General features: G+C 34.7%; 1 protein-coding gene across 2 annotated transcripts in view; it reads left to right on the forward strand.

Moving 5' to 3' along the window:
• CTNNA3 (catenin alpha 3) overlaps positions 1-19,722 on the forward strand; it is a 1,199,527-nt gene that overhangs the window by 891,779 nt on the left and 288,026 nt on the right. For both annotated transcript variants that reach the window (XM_081158218.1, XM_081158219.1), the window contains exon 12: positions 18,425-18,625. In XM_081158218.1, coding sequence (XP_081014344.1) covers positions 18,425-18,625 — 201 coding nt within the window. The remainder of the gene's footprint in view (positions 1-18,424; positions 18,626-19,722) is intronic.

Genomic DNA, 19,722 nt, shown 5'->3' on the forward strand with positions numbered 1-19,722 from the left:
AGAAATGGAAAGTGGGAAGACTGTTTATATATCCAGAAATCTTTATGGTAAGTCTAGGTAGTTTACTTTTAATAGCTTAAGAACAATTAAAATTTGACGTTTGGAAGAAGAGATATTAGAAAGTGAGATAAAGAGAAAATGATACTGAAGAGAAGCTTTGCCCACTTTGTAGTTTTTCCCCTGATCCTTCTTGCCAATGAGAATGATCTGGTGACCCTTCTGTCCTGCGTGGCGGACCTTCTATTTTATGACTAAAGGATGACATATACTTTATTAAGAAAAAGAAATGGTTGAATGAACTCTAATTTTACAATTGAGGAAGAGAAGAACCATTAAAAAAAATGAGAAATATGTACAAAATGGAGTTTTAAAAAGTAATTTAAAACTGTTAGAATTAGAACTGCAAATAATGAGTGAAAATACTTATTAATATGTGAAGGTTGATAGAGTAGGCTTTTAGCTTCAAATAAATATATGCCTAATATCAAAGTCACAGCTACTTAAAGAACTAAGAGAAGGCATAGTTAAATATTAGGAGTAATCTAAAAAGCAGCAATGTTCAGAGAGCTTCTTTAATTACTCTTCCTATTATTAATGCTAATAAGCATCCCTCCGACAGTGCGCGATACTGTATATAAGCCTGTTCATCCCTCCATAGGGCACAGGCTGCTTCGGAAGCGGGCGAGTGGTGAAACAGTAGTCAGTGCCAGCGAAATACGTTCTTTAGATGTGCTTGGGGTAGAGTTGAGAGCAGGTAATAAAAATGACGCATTGACTCAAATTGTCCTTTCCCATTTTCTTTCTTTTAAGCGCAGTTGTTTCAATTCCCTCTGTGGTTAGAATACATGCACGTGTAAGAAAGCATTCTGCTGAAAGTAGAGCGGTGTTTTGCACGATCACATAAATCTGTTAGCTGATGTTTGATAGTGTTGGAAAGTCAGACCATAGGAATTTATTCCTATCCGAGGGGCCTTCTAAAGAGTAAATTCCCACGTGTTTAACAAAACAGAGCAACTTAATGAGTTCTAGATAAATCCCTTTGAAAGAAAAGTTTGTTCAGAAAGCTCTTGAACCTTAAGAAAACAAAGCATATCAACACAATCTAGTTTGCTTATGAGGAAGATGAACTGTGATTTTACTGAGTAGTCATGGAAAACTTATGTATATAATTACTTATAATTTCATGATTATACTAGAGTAGTAGCATCAAGAAATGGCTTAAAGTAAAAGCCCTTCAGCCAGACGTTCTAGTTCATTCCAGCTCTACCATATATTATTAGTATTTGAACTGGGAATAGGTTATGTTTACTTTTTTTTCCTTTGAAAAGAATGAGGGTAATAACAGTAATTATTTTTGTGTTATTTATATGATTAAATGAGAGGATAATATATACATTAAGTGTACTCTGTATTGTATATACAGTGGTGGGCAAAAGCAGGTTTACAGTTGTGATTACACAAGACAGTTTATTCTTGTATTATTAAATATTAATTATTGTATTATTTTCCATACAAACAACTGTTAACTTCCTTTTGCCTACCCCTGTGTATCTATATACCTTCAACAGGCAAGTACTGGAGATTAGGTTTCTATTATAACTATACTTACTTTTTCTCCATACAGTTTCAAGTTTAAAGATCCAAAAATTGATATAGAAAGCAAATTTACACAGACTTTGAATTTTTCCCTGTCACATTAGAAATCCAGACAACAACAAATATATAGAACATTTATATTACATTAGTAGAAAGTAAAAAAAAAAAAAAAGAAAAGCCAAAAAACACCCACCCACACACTCTTCAATGGATATAAAAGCCCCACAGCGGTTTGCATCCCACTGCGGTTCCCAGTGGTGGTGAAGGCACCGAAGAGTACAGGGCAACTCCTGCCTGTTGAAAATGGTGATTCTCAACATGGGACGCAGCCCTATTTTGAGAGTCAGGATATAGTTGGAAAACATTCCTCAAAACTGTTCTCAAATGCCCTCAGCTGCTTTTCCGTCCGGATGGGCTGCCACTGGCTCTCCCGCCCCGGCCGTGGAGAGGCGATACTCCTGCTAGCACGCGCAGAGAAATCCGGCCTTGCCTCCCCAAACCATAACGTCGGCTACATGCCTCATTCCACTGTGCAGTGAAAACTAAACAGGAAACATGTCTATTTAGGTAGACAAGGCAGCCTGAAAGGATGCTACTTTGAACATGTGACCAACACGGCTGTTTCGGTTCGTATGGCTGGGAGGGGCATGAGTAACAAATCCAGCCACTGATGGTCTGGCCGAGAGCAGAGTTAGAGCAGGTCAGAAAGGCAGAGGGTCAGTCTGGAGCCTGCTGTGTAAGGGACGCCTTGAAACAGAAAAGGCCCAGCCTCGCAAGCAGGAGCAGGGCACGCCTGAGCCCAGCTCGTGTGCCGCTCACATGCGCAGCCTGAGGGAGAACGGGCAGGCCAGCGGAAAGGCCGCCCGGAGAGGGCAGGAGGCCTTAGAGGAGCCTTTCCCAGGCGTTCACGTGGTTTCGAGTTGGGGAAATGTATGGGAGCTACTGCACAGGACGAGCAAGACATATTACCCCTTACGCAGGAACAAAAGGAGAAACACTTGAAATTAGACAAACTGTTTAAAGTTAATCAATTAAAATACTATTTAGAGCTCATCTCATTAGATATTTCTTTATTTTAAAATAATTCCTTTATTAATTGAAATAATAACATCATAATTTATTGAGCACATGTTATGTGCCAGACATCAAGCTAGTGATTTAGTGTAAATTACCTAATTTATCACCACAACCCTAGGTTTTGTTTAATATTGAACATTCTATCAAAAGTTTTGATTAGGTCTAAGCTAGAGCTGTGCAGCAAGGAGTGAAACCATGGTTATTTGTCTCCAAACCCATTTCTCACTCCTACAAACATATCAAAACTTGTATATCCTCACTGGTTCTCCATTATAGTAGTGTTAACTCCAGATTGCTTGTACCATTGAAACGTGGGCCTTTAGACAGTTGTCTAACTCTTCTATATTTCATTTACATATTAAGAAAAAGGCTGGAGATGTTTACACCATCCCATCAACTTTTGCCTGGTGTTAGAACATCACGCCTACTTCCTCCCTCTACAACACCTCCATCCTTTGCATGTTCTGCCTTTACCTATTTTTTATAGATATGAATTGTTTTCTCAAACTACTCTATGTAAATGTAATCATAAGTTGTTCTCTAAGATAACGTTTGGCAATATGTTGTTGCTTTTATGTTTGTTATTTTAGTATGTTTTAATTTATATAGTTTTCTCTCAATGGACCATAACCTTAACACAGCCAACACTTTTTAAAAATATTATTACTGTTTACCTTAAAATTAGCAAAGTGTCCAGCACATAGTAGAAATTCAATAAATAATGTACTATGTGTATAAATGAAGCAGATTATATAATAGTTTACAAATAATATTTCAGGTTTCTGTTAATTGTTATATTAACATATGAATGAATGCACTGAATATAATTTGCAAAATAATTAATAGAACAAAATGTAAGAAAAAATGCCAATGTACAGTGTTTGTTTATTTTAACAATTTTTTATTCAGTGCTTGGACCTTGGTTCTGAAGATTCAATAAATGAGGAAGGAACATTGTTTTTCTTCAAGAAGTTCTTAGTATAACAGGGAGATAAATGGGTAAAAAGAGATATGAACAGCCAGAGCATTAATAAACTCTATGCATCTAAGCAATAGTTTTCATGATAAAAATGCATACAATTCAGTAATGTCTCTTTAATGTTATATAACATTGGATTGGTGATTACCTTCTTATATTTCCTGACTTATCCATAACATTAAATATAGTATGAAATAATAATAGCTATATGTTTATAAGATGAATTTTTCTCCAGTACTTCATATTCATGTGAGATGAAAATGGTTACCCTTTTGTTTAGAAGTGTTTTAATTACCTCTTTATCTGTACTTCCAAACTGAGTAATCTAATTACATGTACATCGAATGTTTTTTATTTTGAGTGTTTTATCCCCATTGCTGGGATCAATAAATGAGTAAATGGTGGTAGGGGGAAAGCTTCTTAAAGAGGGAAAAGTCTTCTTGACATTGGTCTAGGCAGTAATTTTGTGAATATGACTCCAAGATCACAGACAACAGAAGCAAAAATATATACATGGGATTGCATCAAACTAAAAATCTCCTTCTTAGCAAGGAAAGAGTAAAGAGATAACCTGTGAAATGCTAGAAAATATTTGCAAACCATACATCTAATAAAGAAAAATTAATATTGAAAACATATCAGGATCTCAAACAACTCAATAGCAAGAAAACCAAGAACCAATAGCAAGGAAACTGTATTTAAATATGGCCATAGGACATGAGTAAACATTCCTCGAGAGAAGACTTACAAATGGCCTACATATATATGAAACTGGAGGACATTATGCTAAGTGCAATAAGCCAAATAGAGAAAAAACAAATAAATATTGGGTCAATTATATGTGGAATCTAAAAAATAAAATAATAAAGTTGAACTAAGAAGCAGAGAGTGGTTACCAGGGGCTGGTGGGATGGGGTAAATGGGGAGATGTTGGCAAAGAGTACACAGTTGCAGTCATATTGAATAAATAAGTCTAGAGATCTAATGTACAGGCACGATGATTATAGGTAATAATGCTGTATTGAACACAGAAAAGCTGCTAAGATAGTAAATTTCAGGTGCTCTCATCACACCCAAAAAGTGACAACTACGTGAAGAGATGACATGTCAATTAGCTTAAATGTAGTAATCATTTTACTATGTATATGTATATAAATCCTCATGTTTTATACCTTAAATATATACACATTTTATCAAACTATATAAATTAAAAAGAACAATAAAGAATAAAATTTTGGGTAATAAAAAATTAGGTAAGTGAACTGATAGGTTGAGCTATTCGATTTACCACTAGAAAAAAAGAAAGAACAACTTAGGAATGGGACTAACTTGCAAAAGTAAAATCAAAATACAAACAGTAAATAAAATTTGAAAGCTTACTGGATGTTGGGTATTATGCTTTTCATGTATATTTTAATTTAATCTTAATCTCAGAGACTGTAATCTTATTTACTCCATTTTATTAATGAAGAAACTAAGGCTGACGGATATTACTTTTTCTAAGTTTAACTAGTAAGTACTGAGAAATGAGCCAAAATTGTATTGGCTCCAAAATTATAATCTAGGACTCTGACCACAAGGCTGCCTAAATTAACTGTGCTTCAGTGCCTCTTTGTGTCCTTGCTGTTCTCTGTCGTGACATGCCTTTTGATCTTCTCAGAATGATAGTAGTCCCTAATTTCAAAATGCTCCCAGTATTACAGAATAGTCCCAGAAGTTCTCGGACAGTAGGTGGCAGCCTTGTTCCCATGACTGGGTAGCCCAAGGGTATGGCACACCCGATTATACTATTGGAAAACGATCATTCGCAGGGAGGCCACAGAGCGCACTGAGATTATACAAAGATATCAGAAGAGAAAACAAGCGTCAGAACTTGACAAATCAGACATAAAATAAAATTTCTCTCTCAAAAAACTTGGGTGAGTTTAATGTGTCAACTCAAAGAGCAGAAAGAATGAAAAGATTTCTTAATTGAAGGAGTGTTTATTAAACCTGGGAAGAAAGAGATAAAACTACCAGAAAATTTGGCTTTTGTGGCCGGCTTTCTATTGAGTCAATGGCGCAGTTACAAGGTGCATACGGGAGAGAGGAGGAGGTGCCTGGCACAGACACACCCACATGCACACGCACCCCCCACAGAATCAAAAGAGGTTGGTAAGGAGAGCATTTAAGTTATATGGAGGAAACAAATAATAAAAATTACTAATTACTTGATTATCTAACAGATTCTATTGCCTTTTCCCTTGATTCCCGGAAAACAAACAGCAGACAAACCTCTAAGACATTTATAGTAATTCTGTTGAAACTTATGTTGGTTTATTTGTATTATTCTTTTCTATTTTTCATACTTTCCTTGTGAAGATATTTTCACCCTTATACATATTAAATTTAATAAGCTATAAAAACATATATACATATATGTTTTTATGAGCTTGTATATGTGTATGTCTTCAGGATTTCAGTTATTGTTAGAGATGTTGTAAATCATTGTTATGTTTAGGCATTTGGGTTCAAAGTTTATTCTTTTAATGAAGAGAAATTTTCACATAAACAATTTATAAAGAAGTGGTATGAACTTAGTTTGGCTGGAACAGACCGGTGGCATTATTAATATCAGAGAAAATATGTTTTTTCTTGGCAGCTGGAAGCGAAATATATAAGTAAGATCATATAAAAATTAACCTATGAAGGACTGAAAGTATAAGTCATATAAGTTCATTATGGAGAAAGCAGTGTCATAAAGCATGATTAGAGTAAATTCACCACGTATGACTATGTTCATTGAAAATATGATAATATTAGGGCTCATACAGCAATTTTCTTTAGACAATGGCATAAGGTCAGCGGTCTAGCAGAATACGAGCAGAGAAATTTTGCATTTTGGCTTGATATTTCTTCATAGCAGATGACATTTTGTTCATATTATATCTAAAGTTTGATGTGAATATGAAGTATGAGAAAAATAGTTCAGTTCTTATTGCAGCCCTTCAATATAATTTTATAACATTGTGTGACAACCCCACTTTTTCCTTCATGTACCACATGCCAAAATTATGATGTAATGTAGGAGCCCGTATGTTTGAATTTACTTGCTTGTCAAAGTCAAGCTTTGTGCTTATCGTTTGGGGTATAATGTCTTACACCTCCTGTGCATTTTTGTATTAAACTTATATTGTTTTAAGGGATCAATTTATTTTTTAAAATGTTGAGAACTCACTAGAGCAGAAGATACAAGAGGCAACCCGATGTAGAAAAGGAAAATAAATCAGAACCCATGGCTAGATAACATTAAGCAAATATTCATAGTCAATTTTAACTTAGGTGTTTCATTGATGTGAATAATACTGTAGGGAAATAAAACTTATGCCAACTTTCCAAAATGTATGCAGAGAGCAAGGGTAATTATAGTTCCTCAAATTATCATTTTACAGCTATCTTGAAGCAACAAGGTAGACCACTGACCTTAAAATAGTAAAATAAAAACTATGTATACGAGTGGAAATTGCTATTTGCAGCTCAACAAACATGATTGGAAAAGGAAATAAAATGGAAAAGGCAACAAAATGAAAATTAAAGAAAAACGAAATTAGACCAGATGTTGTGAATCTGTTTTTCATGCAGAGATGCTTAAATGCAAGGAATGGCCTTCCAGGCAAGGTTGCTGAGATAATAACACTGAATTTGTTCAAGACGGTTTGATTAGATGGTCTGACAGTGGAGATTTAGAACTAAAAGAAGACTAAGCTGCGTAGGTCAACTGGGCTCTTTGCATCTAAAATAAAAGTCTCATATCTTTATTCAAGATCTTGAACAAAGATTACATTTCTGTTTTGTGTTTTTTTTTAGCCTTAGCGTAAAAACAAAACACACACAACATGTTTTGTTTCACATTTTAATCAATCATCTAAACAGCTTACCTCTCATTTCTATCAGCAGTTTTTGTTATCATGTTACCTTTCTTTCTGATTTTATTATCATTCGCCTCATTATAGTACCTCCACTAGCTTCTCCTACTGTGATCCTTATTATATGGATGTTTGTTACATGTGTTACCGTCTTTCATTATGTTTAAATCTTGGCAAAAAATTTCTTCTAACTAAAATACCTCGTAGATAGGTTGCACTGGTCTCATGCAGTCATTGCAATTGTTGGATGTCTGACTGCTATTCGTGCCAGTTATCACTTGGGAAGTTTCTGTGTGAGGTAAAAAACTTGTTCTTGAATGAAGAATTAAGAAATAAAATAACTATTTTATTTTAAAAAATGTTTAAGTAGGAAGTTTTCAATTTTTTATGCCTCTTCTTTCTGAACTAAGATGTCCATACATGAAGGACATGAATTGTACTTTGCAAGTCATGAAAGAAGTAACTAAAAGCAATTGAAATGTGCAAAGAAAAAAAAAATATAAACAATAAAAAGCCTTCTAATAAAATAATATTTATAAATTGTTTATATAACAAAACTTTCTCAATAAAGTAGCCTTTATAAATTCTTCAGTTTTTATACAAACATCACTGTAGCAATGACTCCCACAGTGTATCAGTTACCTGTGTTTAAAATCTCATAATTGGAGATATCAGAGATTGTTGAACATATATTTATGGTGAATTGCTCATAAATATTTTTTATCTGTCACAGAAAAATAAAAAAGGCTGTTTTACCTTTTAAATAGATGGCTCTCTCACAGCATTTGCATTAACTGGGTCCATTTACAATGTGTTAATACATGTCATCAACTCTAGATATCACTTTCATGTGGATACTCAACTTATAATTAAGGGGGAAAACTTTATAATCATTCCCTTGAAATTTTAATTTAAGACAATTTTACTTAGTGATCTCAGTACTTTTTAAATAAAGTTTAGTAAAGTGCACTGTTAATTATTTCTGCCTGAGTACTTCCTATGTATTAAAAAAAATATTTAAATATAACCAGAAGAGATTTTTAGTATCCTTTTAATATCTGAATAAATCCATCTTTATTTAATAAGACTTTGGATCCCGTGTATGTATTCAGAATTAGAGTAGAGAATTCGTAACAGGATATAAATACATAGAGCATCAAGTAAGAGTGAACTTTTTTTTTTTAACAGTCTTTTATTTTTTAAATATATCTTTATTGATTTCAGAGGGAGGAAAGGAGAGGGAGAGAGAGAGATAGAAACATCAGTGATGAGAGAGTCATTGATCGAGCCCACAACCCGGCCATGTGCTCTGACCGGGAATCGAACCCCGATCGCCCGGATCCTAGGTCGACGCTCAACCACTGAGCCACGCCCGGCCAGGCAAGAGTGAACTCTTAAGAGAAAAATTACTGATGATTGGTGAAATTGGCATCTAGTTCAGAGGTTATAGGATGACTAAGAAGGATCCATTAGAGAACTTTCTAGAAAGCTTTGTGGAAACTTCACGGAGAAACTCCACAGAAAGGTAAATGATAAGCACAGACTCTGTAGAAATCTGAGTCAGGACGAAGTATATTGAGTTTCCTGGAAGGATGGTACCTATATATTTTAAGCAGTGTCTTTTACCCCTCACTTTAAAAAAGAGTTATCTTTATTGTTGGAAGTATTACCGATGTTCCCCTTCCCAACCCTCCCTTCACCACTGACCCCTTCCACCTTACCTCCACCCCCTCTCCAGGCCTTCACTGCACTAGTGTCTGTGTACATGGGTTATGCATATATGCATGTAAGTTCTTTGGTTAATCTCTTTATATTTTATTTGTCCTTGTAATTTGCTATCTAATTACATATAGTTTTGTAGGGACTTCCATATTGTTAGAAACAATCATGTCGATCCATATTTTGTGAATGACATTGATTTGGGAATCAGAAATCACACGTTGAATTTGCTTCTAACCTCATAGACCTCTTTGTTACTTGTGTGGCAAATTCCAGATTTTAATAGATTTCTTGAAAGTATCACTAATGAGACAGAGAAAGAGAATTCATCTAATGGAGAGGGGCTACTCCGAAATTTTTTGCGCCTAAGAACAAAATGTAAGAGAAATATGAATTTCAACAAAAGGACAATATGACTGAGTTTAAAATAAATTCATTGACTGGGGAAGTGAACTTTCCTAAGGCATCTATCTATCTATCTATCTATCTATCTATCTATCTATCTATCTATCTATCTGTCATCTAATAACAGTCTTGTCCTTCCTTTTTAATTGTTAGCCTTTTATTTTCATGTGGAGTGATACTGTATTTTAGAAGGTAATTGAAATAATTGAACTGCATACTGGATGTTCTGGGGAAATAAATAAATAAATAAAATTTGCAAGGTTATAAACTACTCATTTGTTCCTAATTTTATCTGTCCATGTATAATTGTATGCACTTTATTGTTTGGAGTTTCTGTTCTACTATATGTGTCATATACCTCAAGAAGTCACTTAAAATAGTGCCAGGATTTTCTTATCCCTGTGCCCAAAAGTACAAATTTTATAATTCAACGCTCAAGTTGTTCTGTATTTTCAACCATAAACAAGGAATAGCACCCAAATGAATCCTGACTATTTTTTACAAGAGTATTCGGCGAGAGAGGCATCCAACATTAGCATCCAGTGTGCGGAACTGAATGGTTTTATTGCATAATATGGGAGAATTGCTCACTACTGTCTGTTCCCGCTGACAGTCCTGATGTTCAGTCTGGTAATATCCTCAAAGCTATTTTTTTTTTTAACCCAGGGCTTTGGTATTAGATGTTAATAGGTTCTTGGTCTATGGGAGAGGAAACAATGAGACAATTAACATGTAAAAGCTCAGTCAAAGAGAAGTCAATGGAAAGGGCTGAATGAGAATGACTAGGTTTGGTTTACTCTTTCTGTTTATTTTGTCAAGATAAGGAGAGCATAAAATGTTCTGTTGCCCTAGACTAGCTCATTCACCAGAATAGCTAAATAGCTGAGGCATTAAACTTTGTTAATTTCTTCTTCTATGGCTATCTCTCTAGTGACATCTCTAGAATGCTTAGGGTTCCTTTGGTTAATGACAGCTCCATTTAGATCTAGAATATTAACTAGAGCACTGGTCTTGTGAACTTTGTGGAATTTAAACTATCTTTCTAAATATGCATAGTTGATATCATGCCCAGTTAATGTAAAAGCTTTTAATACATTCAGCTACATGATAGTACAGATAATCTTTTGTACAACTTTTATAAAATTTAGAAAAATTTTAAGCCTACAAATATATTTTTGTACTAAACATCACATATCTATATATCTTCTTTGTTGATGTTTCTACTCAGATCTTTTGCTTATATTAATTGAGTTTATTGTTTTCTTATTGTTGAGTTTTAAGATTTTTTTTTGAGGGGTATATTTTGGATACCAGTCCTTTATTAGATGTATGTTTTGCAAATATTTTTTTCCAGGTCTGTTGCTTGTCTTTTCATTTTCTTGACAGTGTCTTTCACAGAGCAGTTTTGTTTGTTTGTTTTTTGATGAAGTCCTATTTTTCAGTTTTTTTTCTTTCATTATTTATGCTTTCAGTGTTGTATTTAGAAAGTCACTTTCAAATCCAAGGTTATTAAAATTGTATCCTAGGAGCTTAATAGTTTTGCATTTTACAAGTAGGTCTATGATTCCACATGTAATTTTTGCTTTACACTTTTTTCACCTGGCTAGAAAAAAATACTTGGGATATTAGTAGCTTCTAAGTCAAAGTACACAATCAAAGAATAATTTTCCAAGGTAAAAGCATGCCTTAGAAATTTAAAGTGAGTACCTGTCAAAAATTCATTGTTAAGAGCCACCAAAATAATGCTTGTTAAGGAGAACTGATAAAGAAAGAATGGTTAAATAAAATTTCTAATTTAGAAACAAAACATAAATGCCCTACAGAACAATAAAAATGTGACCTTTGAAATGATCTTTTCTACAAAAATTATTCCATCTCTACCGTATAAAAATTCATTTGCATTACTATCTGATAAGACTCACTTACAGGCTATCAGTTTTTAAAAAATGAGTATCTACCCATATAGAATTGTAAAATATTCTAACCAGAAGTAAATAGCAAGTGGGACAAAGATGCACACCCCTGGAGAATTAGATAACCTACCAGGTAGGCCTGCTTCGCAATATCTGCCCAGCAGCACACGCAAAAGATAAGCAATATACCTTTTGTCTATTTCCAAGCTTTTTATAAATTTCTTAACTATTTCACTGAAGAAACTGTTATTAGAGCTTATATAAGGCATACTAAAAGAAATATGAAGGCTTTGGTGACTGCCTTTTTATAGCTTTTATTTCTATAGATCTGAATCTGCATAAGTACTACAGAGTTCCTATAAATATGGTTGGTAAAGAACTAGCTTGGGAATAGAAATCGTGAACCTTATTTTTCTTTGGATTATTGTCATAAGTAGGTCAGCTAAGTTTGAGCTGGTTAAAGTCTAATGAAGAATAAGCAGCTTATATTGCAGAGAAACTGCAAACTTCTGAGAAGTTAATAAAACTTCATTAAAATGATAAAATTATGATAATTTTTACTATTGTCTTTTGGGAAGAATAAAACACAATGAAAGAAATATTTTTCTTTTTCTGTTTACTACCTTATAAGCCCTTTGCAGACAGAGATTTTGCTTTATCTTTGGCACCATTCACTTTTCTAATACATAGTACTACTTAGGTTCAGGAAAGGAGTCAGAGGACAAGTTTTAAGGATGTCAAAAAGAGATGAGGAATTTTAAAATGCTTTATATGCTCTTATTCTCAAAATAGTACTTGTCTGGATTTTTATGCAGGTTATCAATTAATTTGGAGACCAATCTTCATGATCAAATTTTTGCCAAACATATTTTTACCACCTTTAAGTAGATACACGAAATTAACTTATATACTGGTGGATTCCATTTGCGTTTTAGTTTCATGTTATTTTGGCAAAAGAGAATAAAAAAATAGCATACGCTTGTTTTTATTTGTTGAACATTTGTGTGGTTGCCTATGTGATGAGTTTTAAATTTATAGCTATAGCCTTGGTTGAATAGCTCAGTTGGTTAGAGCATTGACCCAATATACTAAGGTCATGTGTTCAATCCCTGCTCAGGGCACATACAAGAATCAATCAATGAATATATTAAATAAGTGGAACAACAAATAGGTGTTTCACTCTCTCTCTTGAAATCAATAAATTATTTTAAAAATAATTAAATTTATAGCTATAGAGCCAGGTGTGCAAAAATAGAAACTTATTTTCTTATAATTAAGTTAGCTTAACTAGATGGTTGCCAGATGAAGGGGACTGTGTGGATGGGTGAAAAAGACAAAGGGATTAAGATGTACAAATTGCCAGTTAAAAAAACAGTCACAGGATGTAAAGTATAGCATAGGGAATATAGTCAATAATTATAAGAACTATGTATGATATCAGATGCGTACTAGACTTATCTGGGTGATCACTTAGAAAGGTATAGAACTATCTAATCACTATGTTGTACACCTGAAATTAATATAATATTGTCTGTCAAATTTAATTGAAAAAAAATCAATTATCTTAACTCTCTGAGCTCATATACAGTGGGCAGCTAATCTTAATCTTGCCAATTTAAGAAACAGCCTCTTTTGGTTTATAACTTAGTCTCTTTAAGACAAGAAAGCTTCTCTTAGGAAAACATTCCTTTCTCTCTTATTCTTTCCTTCTCCTTGGAATATAGTCTTAGGTGTGCAGATATCAGGGGAGGGAACAGTTGGGTACTATTCCCCACTCAATGGATTATAGCATAAACTCTACTTCTTCAGGCTTTGTCATTGATATATTCAAAGCCTGGCTTTGGAAATTGAAAGGAAACATTTTTTTACCTCTCAACAAAGTCTGGATTTCACAAATAAAATGTGCTTCTATTTTCAGTCTATTCTCTGGGCTATGGATTTATAAAATTTTGCTTTGGAGGTCAAAACCTACTAAATTAGCTTTCTGTTTTGGCTTACTTTTGTTTGTTTTCTACTTTTCCTGAGGCAAATTATAGCTCTAAATGTGGGGAATTAAAGAATTCAGACAAGAATCATAGGAAAAAAATATTCAATGCATTTCTGAATCTCATCATGCTAATACTTGTTACAGTGACTGAAGGTGGAGTTACTCAGAGATGTTTGCAACAAATGAAGTACCTTTTATTCTAAGATCAGCTTCTTTATCTCCCTGTTTATGAATATTTTTCAACATAAAAAAAAATCACCCTTTGCATCTCAGGATAGCTACAAAATGATTGATAGAGATTGCAGTAATTCAGCAATTCTTTGCTCTTAAAATAATGCACTTCAGGATTTCCAGTAGTAACAGGACTTCCCACCCCTCACCCCAAATCAAATGTTAACTCCCACTCTGAAACATTAATAAAGACAAATCTTCAATCAGGTCTTCAGAGCATATAACATTGTAAATATGCTTGTTCTATAATAACATTTTGTTTCTTTTAACCCTATTTTTTTTTTTTTTATAAAATATATCTTTATTGACCTCAGAGAGGAAGAGAGAGGGAGAGAGAGAGAGAAACATCAATAATGAGAGAATTGTTATTGATCGGCTGCCTCCTGCACGCCCCCGACTGGGGGTCCAGCCCACTACCCGGGCATGTGCCCGGACCGGGAATCAAACTGTGATCTCCTGGATCCTCGGTCAATGCTCAACCGCTGAGCCAGGCCCGGCCAGGCTAACCCTCATTTTTAAAATGATGTAATTGTTGAGTCCAAGTGAGAAAAGTAAATTGTAGGTAGAGCTCCTAATGATTTTTGCTATGTCTGTCTAATAGGTAAACTTAGTCCATCAGCAAAGTCTTAAGAGATGCACCAATAGGAAATTTTATACAAGGTATTTGGTGTTTTAATTTTTCCCTAGAGGTTTAAGGTCATATAACTAGGCATAAAAACTCAAGCTATCATGAAGGCCTTTTAGCTACTTAAATTCACCTGAAGTATAAATAGCAAGTAAATAATTGTTTTCATGAAATTAGTTTAATGTTTAGTTATTATGCATATGTGGGAGGTGCCCAACATTTTAATTTTCTTTTTCTGACCCTATGTTTAGAATTTTGCGCAAATAATTGTTGCTGGCATTTTGTGAAACATTCAGAGTAATGGGAAAGTGTCACAATAATGGAAACTTGGCAAACGTTTTCTAATACCTTTGTGCTGTATTTAATCATAGTAATTCAAAAGATTGTTTAGTTATCATCTCTGACATTCTCAGTACATCTGCTTATGATAAAGTCTGGTTATATGCTTCTTACCACGTATTTCATGTATTATTTTTTCAAATTGTATATGTTCATGTAGGACTTTTATTTCTATATCTGACCTTGTCTATAGAATGCTTCAACATGATTAATTAAGACTATGGCTGCTGATAGTTCCTTTTTCAGAAACTTCTATAAGCCCAATCAAAAAAGACCAAAACAATCCATGCTACATTTTCATTCTCTGCTTCAAATAATAAAATAAATTGCTGAGCATGTATATAATTTTTCCTCTACAAGAGGTGAACATTCAATTCATTGTTAATGAATATTCTTAGAATACTTTTTCCCGTGCGAAATTCACCAGAAAAAAAAAGTTTGTGACAGTTATGATTTCACCTTTAATCAAACAGAAATTTCATAGTTTATAAGATAATTAATCTTCAAAGAATGAGCATTATTTTCCCCCCTAAATGTCTTTTCCCTTTTATAGGACTGAACAAAGATCACTCTGCAATCTAAAATTAAACACCTTCAGTGAATATAGATTAAGCATTCATTGTATACATGCATGTTGTATTTATAAAAAAAACAATGACACCAACATATTTGGGAAATAACAGCTTCTTAATGTGTCATTAAAGTGTACATGTGTGAAATTTTAAAACCTCGCAATTATTATGCCTTCCACATTTAAACTTGTACTTCAGTTCCAGGAGAAATAGGATGGTAATGAAACAGGCACTTTCTGTTGAGAGGGGATCCTGCCTGGATTTATAATAGGCATTAATGACACATTCATACTGAATGCTACTAATTCGATTAAAATTAGAGTGAATTTATAACAAAGGTTTTCAGTGTTTAATCTTTTTCATGCAGGTGACCTGGCTGTCCTTGATATGGGTCAAATTAACTAGTTAAGGGCACTTATATTCATAACCCATGATTTAGGGTTTAGACAAAATAATTTACTGTTCTCAGGTGTGTCTTACAAGAGGACTTCATTCATTCAACAGACATTCTTGTTAGCCTAACAAGTGTCATGTATTTTATTAGGGACTAGATAGTCTACTTCAAGTAATAAGATAAAATTACTGTACCCCCATATGTTTCATAGTCTACTAGAGAGCCAGTTTCATTAGTACATCATTAAAACATGGGGGGAAAAAGCTGTAATGAAAACATATAAACCGTTTCATGGGAATCCCAAACAACATGGAACCAAACTTGTCTTGTTCTAGGTCAGCATGCATTTTCTGAGGAAGGAACATTTGACTAGTATTTTGAAAGAATAGTAGGAGTTGATGAAGTAGACCAAAAGGAATTTTATGGTTGTGATATTATGATTTATAATAAGAAATATATATATTTGTTGTTCATCCTACTTTTGGCACAGAGCTCCTAAAATCCTTGGAATTTTCTAAGTGATGAGAGCCATAAAGGTTTCTTTTCTTATGTTAACGTTGTGACTTTGGACTAAGGACAAGGCCTTGTTGCCAGGGGAACCAACCAGTGATTAGAGGGTTGGAACTTTCAGTCCCACCTCTGGACCTCCTGGGTGTGGGGAAGAACTGGAACTTGACTCAATCATGCCTATGTAATGAAGCCTCCATAAAAAAACCAAAAGACCAGGTTCAGAGAGCTTCTGTGCCCACGAACACATGGAGGTGTGGGGAAAGTGGTGTGCCTGGAGAGGGCATGGAAACTCCGTACCTTGTCCTTCTACCTTTTGTCTGGCTGGTCCTGAGCTATAGAAGTTAAATCTAGTAAGTAAAATTTTTCTCTGAGTTTTGTGAGCTGCTTTAATGAATTGCTCAAACCCAAGGAAGGAGTGATGGGAACCTCTGATTTATAGTTAGACAGTCAGAAGTATAGGTAACAACAGGCTTGGTACTGGTGTCTGAAGTGAAAAGTGGAGGAATCTGATGCTATCTCTGGTAGAGAGTGCCAGAATTGAATCGAATTGTAGGACACCCAGCTGGTGTCCAGAGAATTGCTTGTTGGTGTTGGGAAGTCCCACCACCACCACCACTACCATACACACACACACATGCTGAAATTAAGTCCAGGAAAGCAAAAGAACAGTCTAGGTCAAGGTTCTAATATTCCCACAGAAACGGAGGCCTGGAAGAACATGGTGGATTGGGGAAATCATAAAATAAATATAACTGAAGCATAAGCAGCTTAGAGTGGAATGATAGACTTCCAGTCTAAGAAGGTCACCAGGGACCGTATTCTTTGGGTGTTTGGATTTTATGCTCTACTCGTTAAGAGGAAGGTGTGACTCTGCAAAGAAACAGCTTTGTGAATGCCTGGCCTGTGTAGCTTACCTGCAGGCAGTCAGCACATACAGAGAGTGGGGGTAAAGGGAAAAGTTAAAAATATGTTCTGAAATCAGTAAGACCTTTCTGTTGTATTTGTTTTCTAGTATGTTTTTTGTTGTTGTTGTTATTAATCCTCTCCCAAGGTTATTTTTCCCCTTGATTTTTTAGAGAGAGTGGAAGGGAAAGGGAGAGAGAAACATCAATGTGAGAGAGACACATCCGTTGGTTGCCTCCCACACAAACTCCCACACAAGCCCAGACCAGGGCTTGGGATCAAGCCTGCCGCAGAGGTACATGCCCTTGACCTGGAATTGAACCTGCGGCCCTTTATTCTACAGGCTGGTGCTCTAACCACTGGGCAAACCAGCTAAGGCCACACTTTGTTTTGGATAAGAGTCCTTAAGGATTCTGAGTGGGTGTTCATCTGAAATGCCAGGAGCCTAACACTGATTCTTGTCATATTCTTAGAATTTCTTAGAAAGATTGCCCATGCTTGATGATATTCCACGTATTTGCTCAACTCCTCTCATTAGTTTTATCTGGGAGTATTAATCACTTTATAGAAAAAGGGAACAGTTGGTTTTCATGCTCTAATCATGCAAAGAGAAAAGGAGCATTTAGGTCAGGAGATATTCTTCAGGGTGGGCAACTATATCAGGGATTCATTTGCCTCAAGTCAGTCTTTTGAAAGCCACTTTTTACTTAAGTGTTTTTATAAACTTAGTGAGGTTACTGCTTTAAAATATAAAAATTAACATAGTTCACATTTTCTTATATAATAATTTATAAGATTTCTGTGATTATGTTAAATTTCATTGTACATCAATGATCATTAGTTGAATGGAACTCCATAGTTTTATTTTGCTATAGATTTAGAACAGGTGATATTTTTAAAGGGTTTTGTAATCTGTATAGTGTTCCTTTAATCAGAATTAAGTATTCTATTATTATATATTTTATTTTTGTTTTAATATAGAAACTCCTTAATTTCCACCTATAAATCACTCAAGTCTAAAATCTAATCTACTAGAACTAGAGTCTAAAATAATATATAATCTATAAAAATTGCTGATAAAAATGTAAAATTCTATTTTTTACAAATTTTGCTGTTAAAGAGATATGAGCAAAGTTATGTCTGTATGTTTCCTTCCCAGTTATCAGTGTCCTCTTTTCTCAACATGCATTACATCTGAAGTCAGAAGTTAACATAAATTATAACATTATGGATTTCCTGACAAAATTAATTTGATCTGTTTACTTACAGAGAGCCATATCTTAGAAGATGTCAACAAATGTATCATCGCCTTAAGAGACCAGGATGCTGATAATTTGGACCGAGCTGCCGGTGCTATCAGAGGACGGGCAGCCAGAGTTGCTCACATTGTCACAGGGGAAATGGACAGTTACGAGCCAGGCACTTACACAGAAGGTGTGATGAGAAACGTTCATTTCCTTACAAGCACTGGTAAGTCGCAGTCCACAATAACAGCTGCACTGTTCCTGATACTTGAATCCACATAGCTACCAATTATTCATGCATATGAAAAGTTTCAGCCTGTGTTGGTTGTTTTGAAATATATCGCTCTACTATCTGATAGGTGCTTGCATCCTGTGGCTATGTGCTTTGAAAATTATGTCTGAGAAAATATGTCTGAAAATATATTTACTGGGGAAAAGAACAGGCCTTAGCCACTGATGAATGTTTATTAATACCAGAGCTATTAGGAGATATAATTAGGCCAGATGTGATACGTTTATAATTGTTTTCAAGCCCTCATTTAGCTGTCTCTTTGGTACCCCCAGATTTTTGTTTATTTCACTCAAACAGAGCAAACTTGTCCTATGTTTCCAGAGAAATGCTCTCTATCTTCTTTTTGCAGTGTTTGCAAAACAACACTTTATTTTTTTCACATAATCTTCTTTGATTACTTAAGAAATATGGAATCAGGATTTTGTTTGGGTTGCAGCACTCAGTTTCTAAAATCAGCTAGTCAATGCTTAGTTCTTGAATCACTCAGTAAAATGGCATTTTTAGTTTTAACACTACTGTTATCATTTCTCTAAGAAACTTAGGGAAGCATTTGGATTCATATGGATTCAGAAACAATGGATGTGATTGGAATGAGGACAGTTAACTATTTTTGTAAGTCATCATGGCAGAACTTTCTCCTGTGAAGACCCCTTCTAATTCGCGAAATCCCCATGTTGAATTTTTCTTATTACCTCTTAACTCTAGGGTATCGGTGCCCACGATTCCGAAAATACTTAGGATTCCATACTTAAATCATCCATCCTACCTAGCAAATTGTTCTGTATGATATGCATAGGGCCTATTAAATTTGGACAGTAGCTACATTGTGTAGTAAAAGGGGTAAGAGGGGTGAGGATGGGTAATTTTGGAGAAGGTGGGGGCTGGGGAGGAAGATGCACCTTGAAATTAATGAACTAGGGGACACATATCAACAGCTGAATAACCCTGACTAGGGACTAGTTCTGAAGAGGTATACCACAAAGTAAGCTTAGCAAGTTTGTGGAGCACTGATTAGTGTTAGTCTTTTCCTT

The sequence above is a fragment of the Miniopterus schreibersii genome (assembly GCF_964146895.1).
Source record: "Miniopterus schreibersii genome assembly, chromosome: 14".
Taxonomy (NCBI): domain Eukaryota; kingdom Metazoa; phylum Chordata; class Mammalia; order Chiroptera; family Miniopteridae; genus Miniopterus; species Miniopterus schreibersii.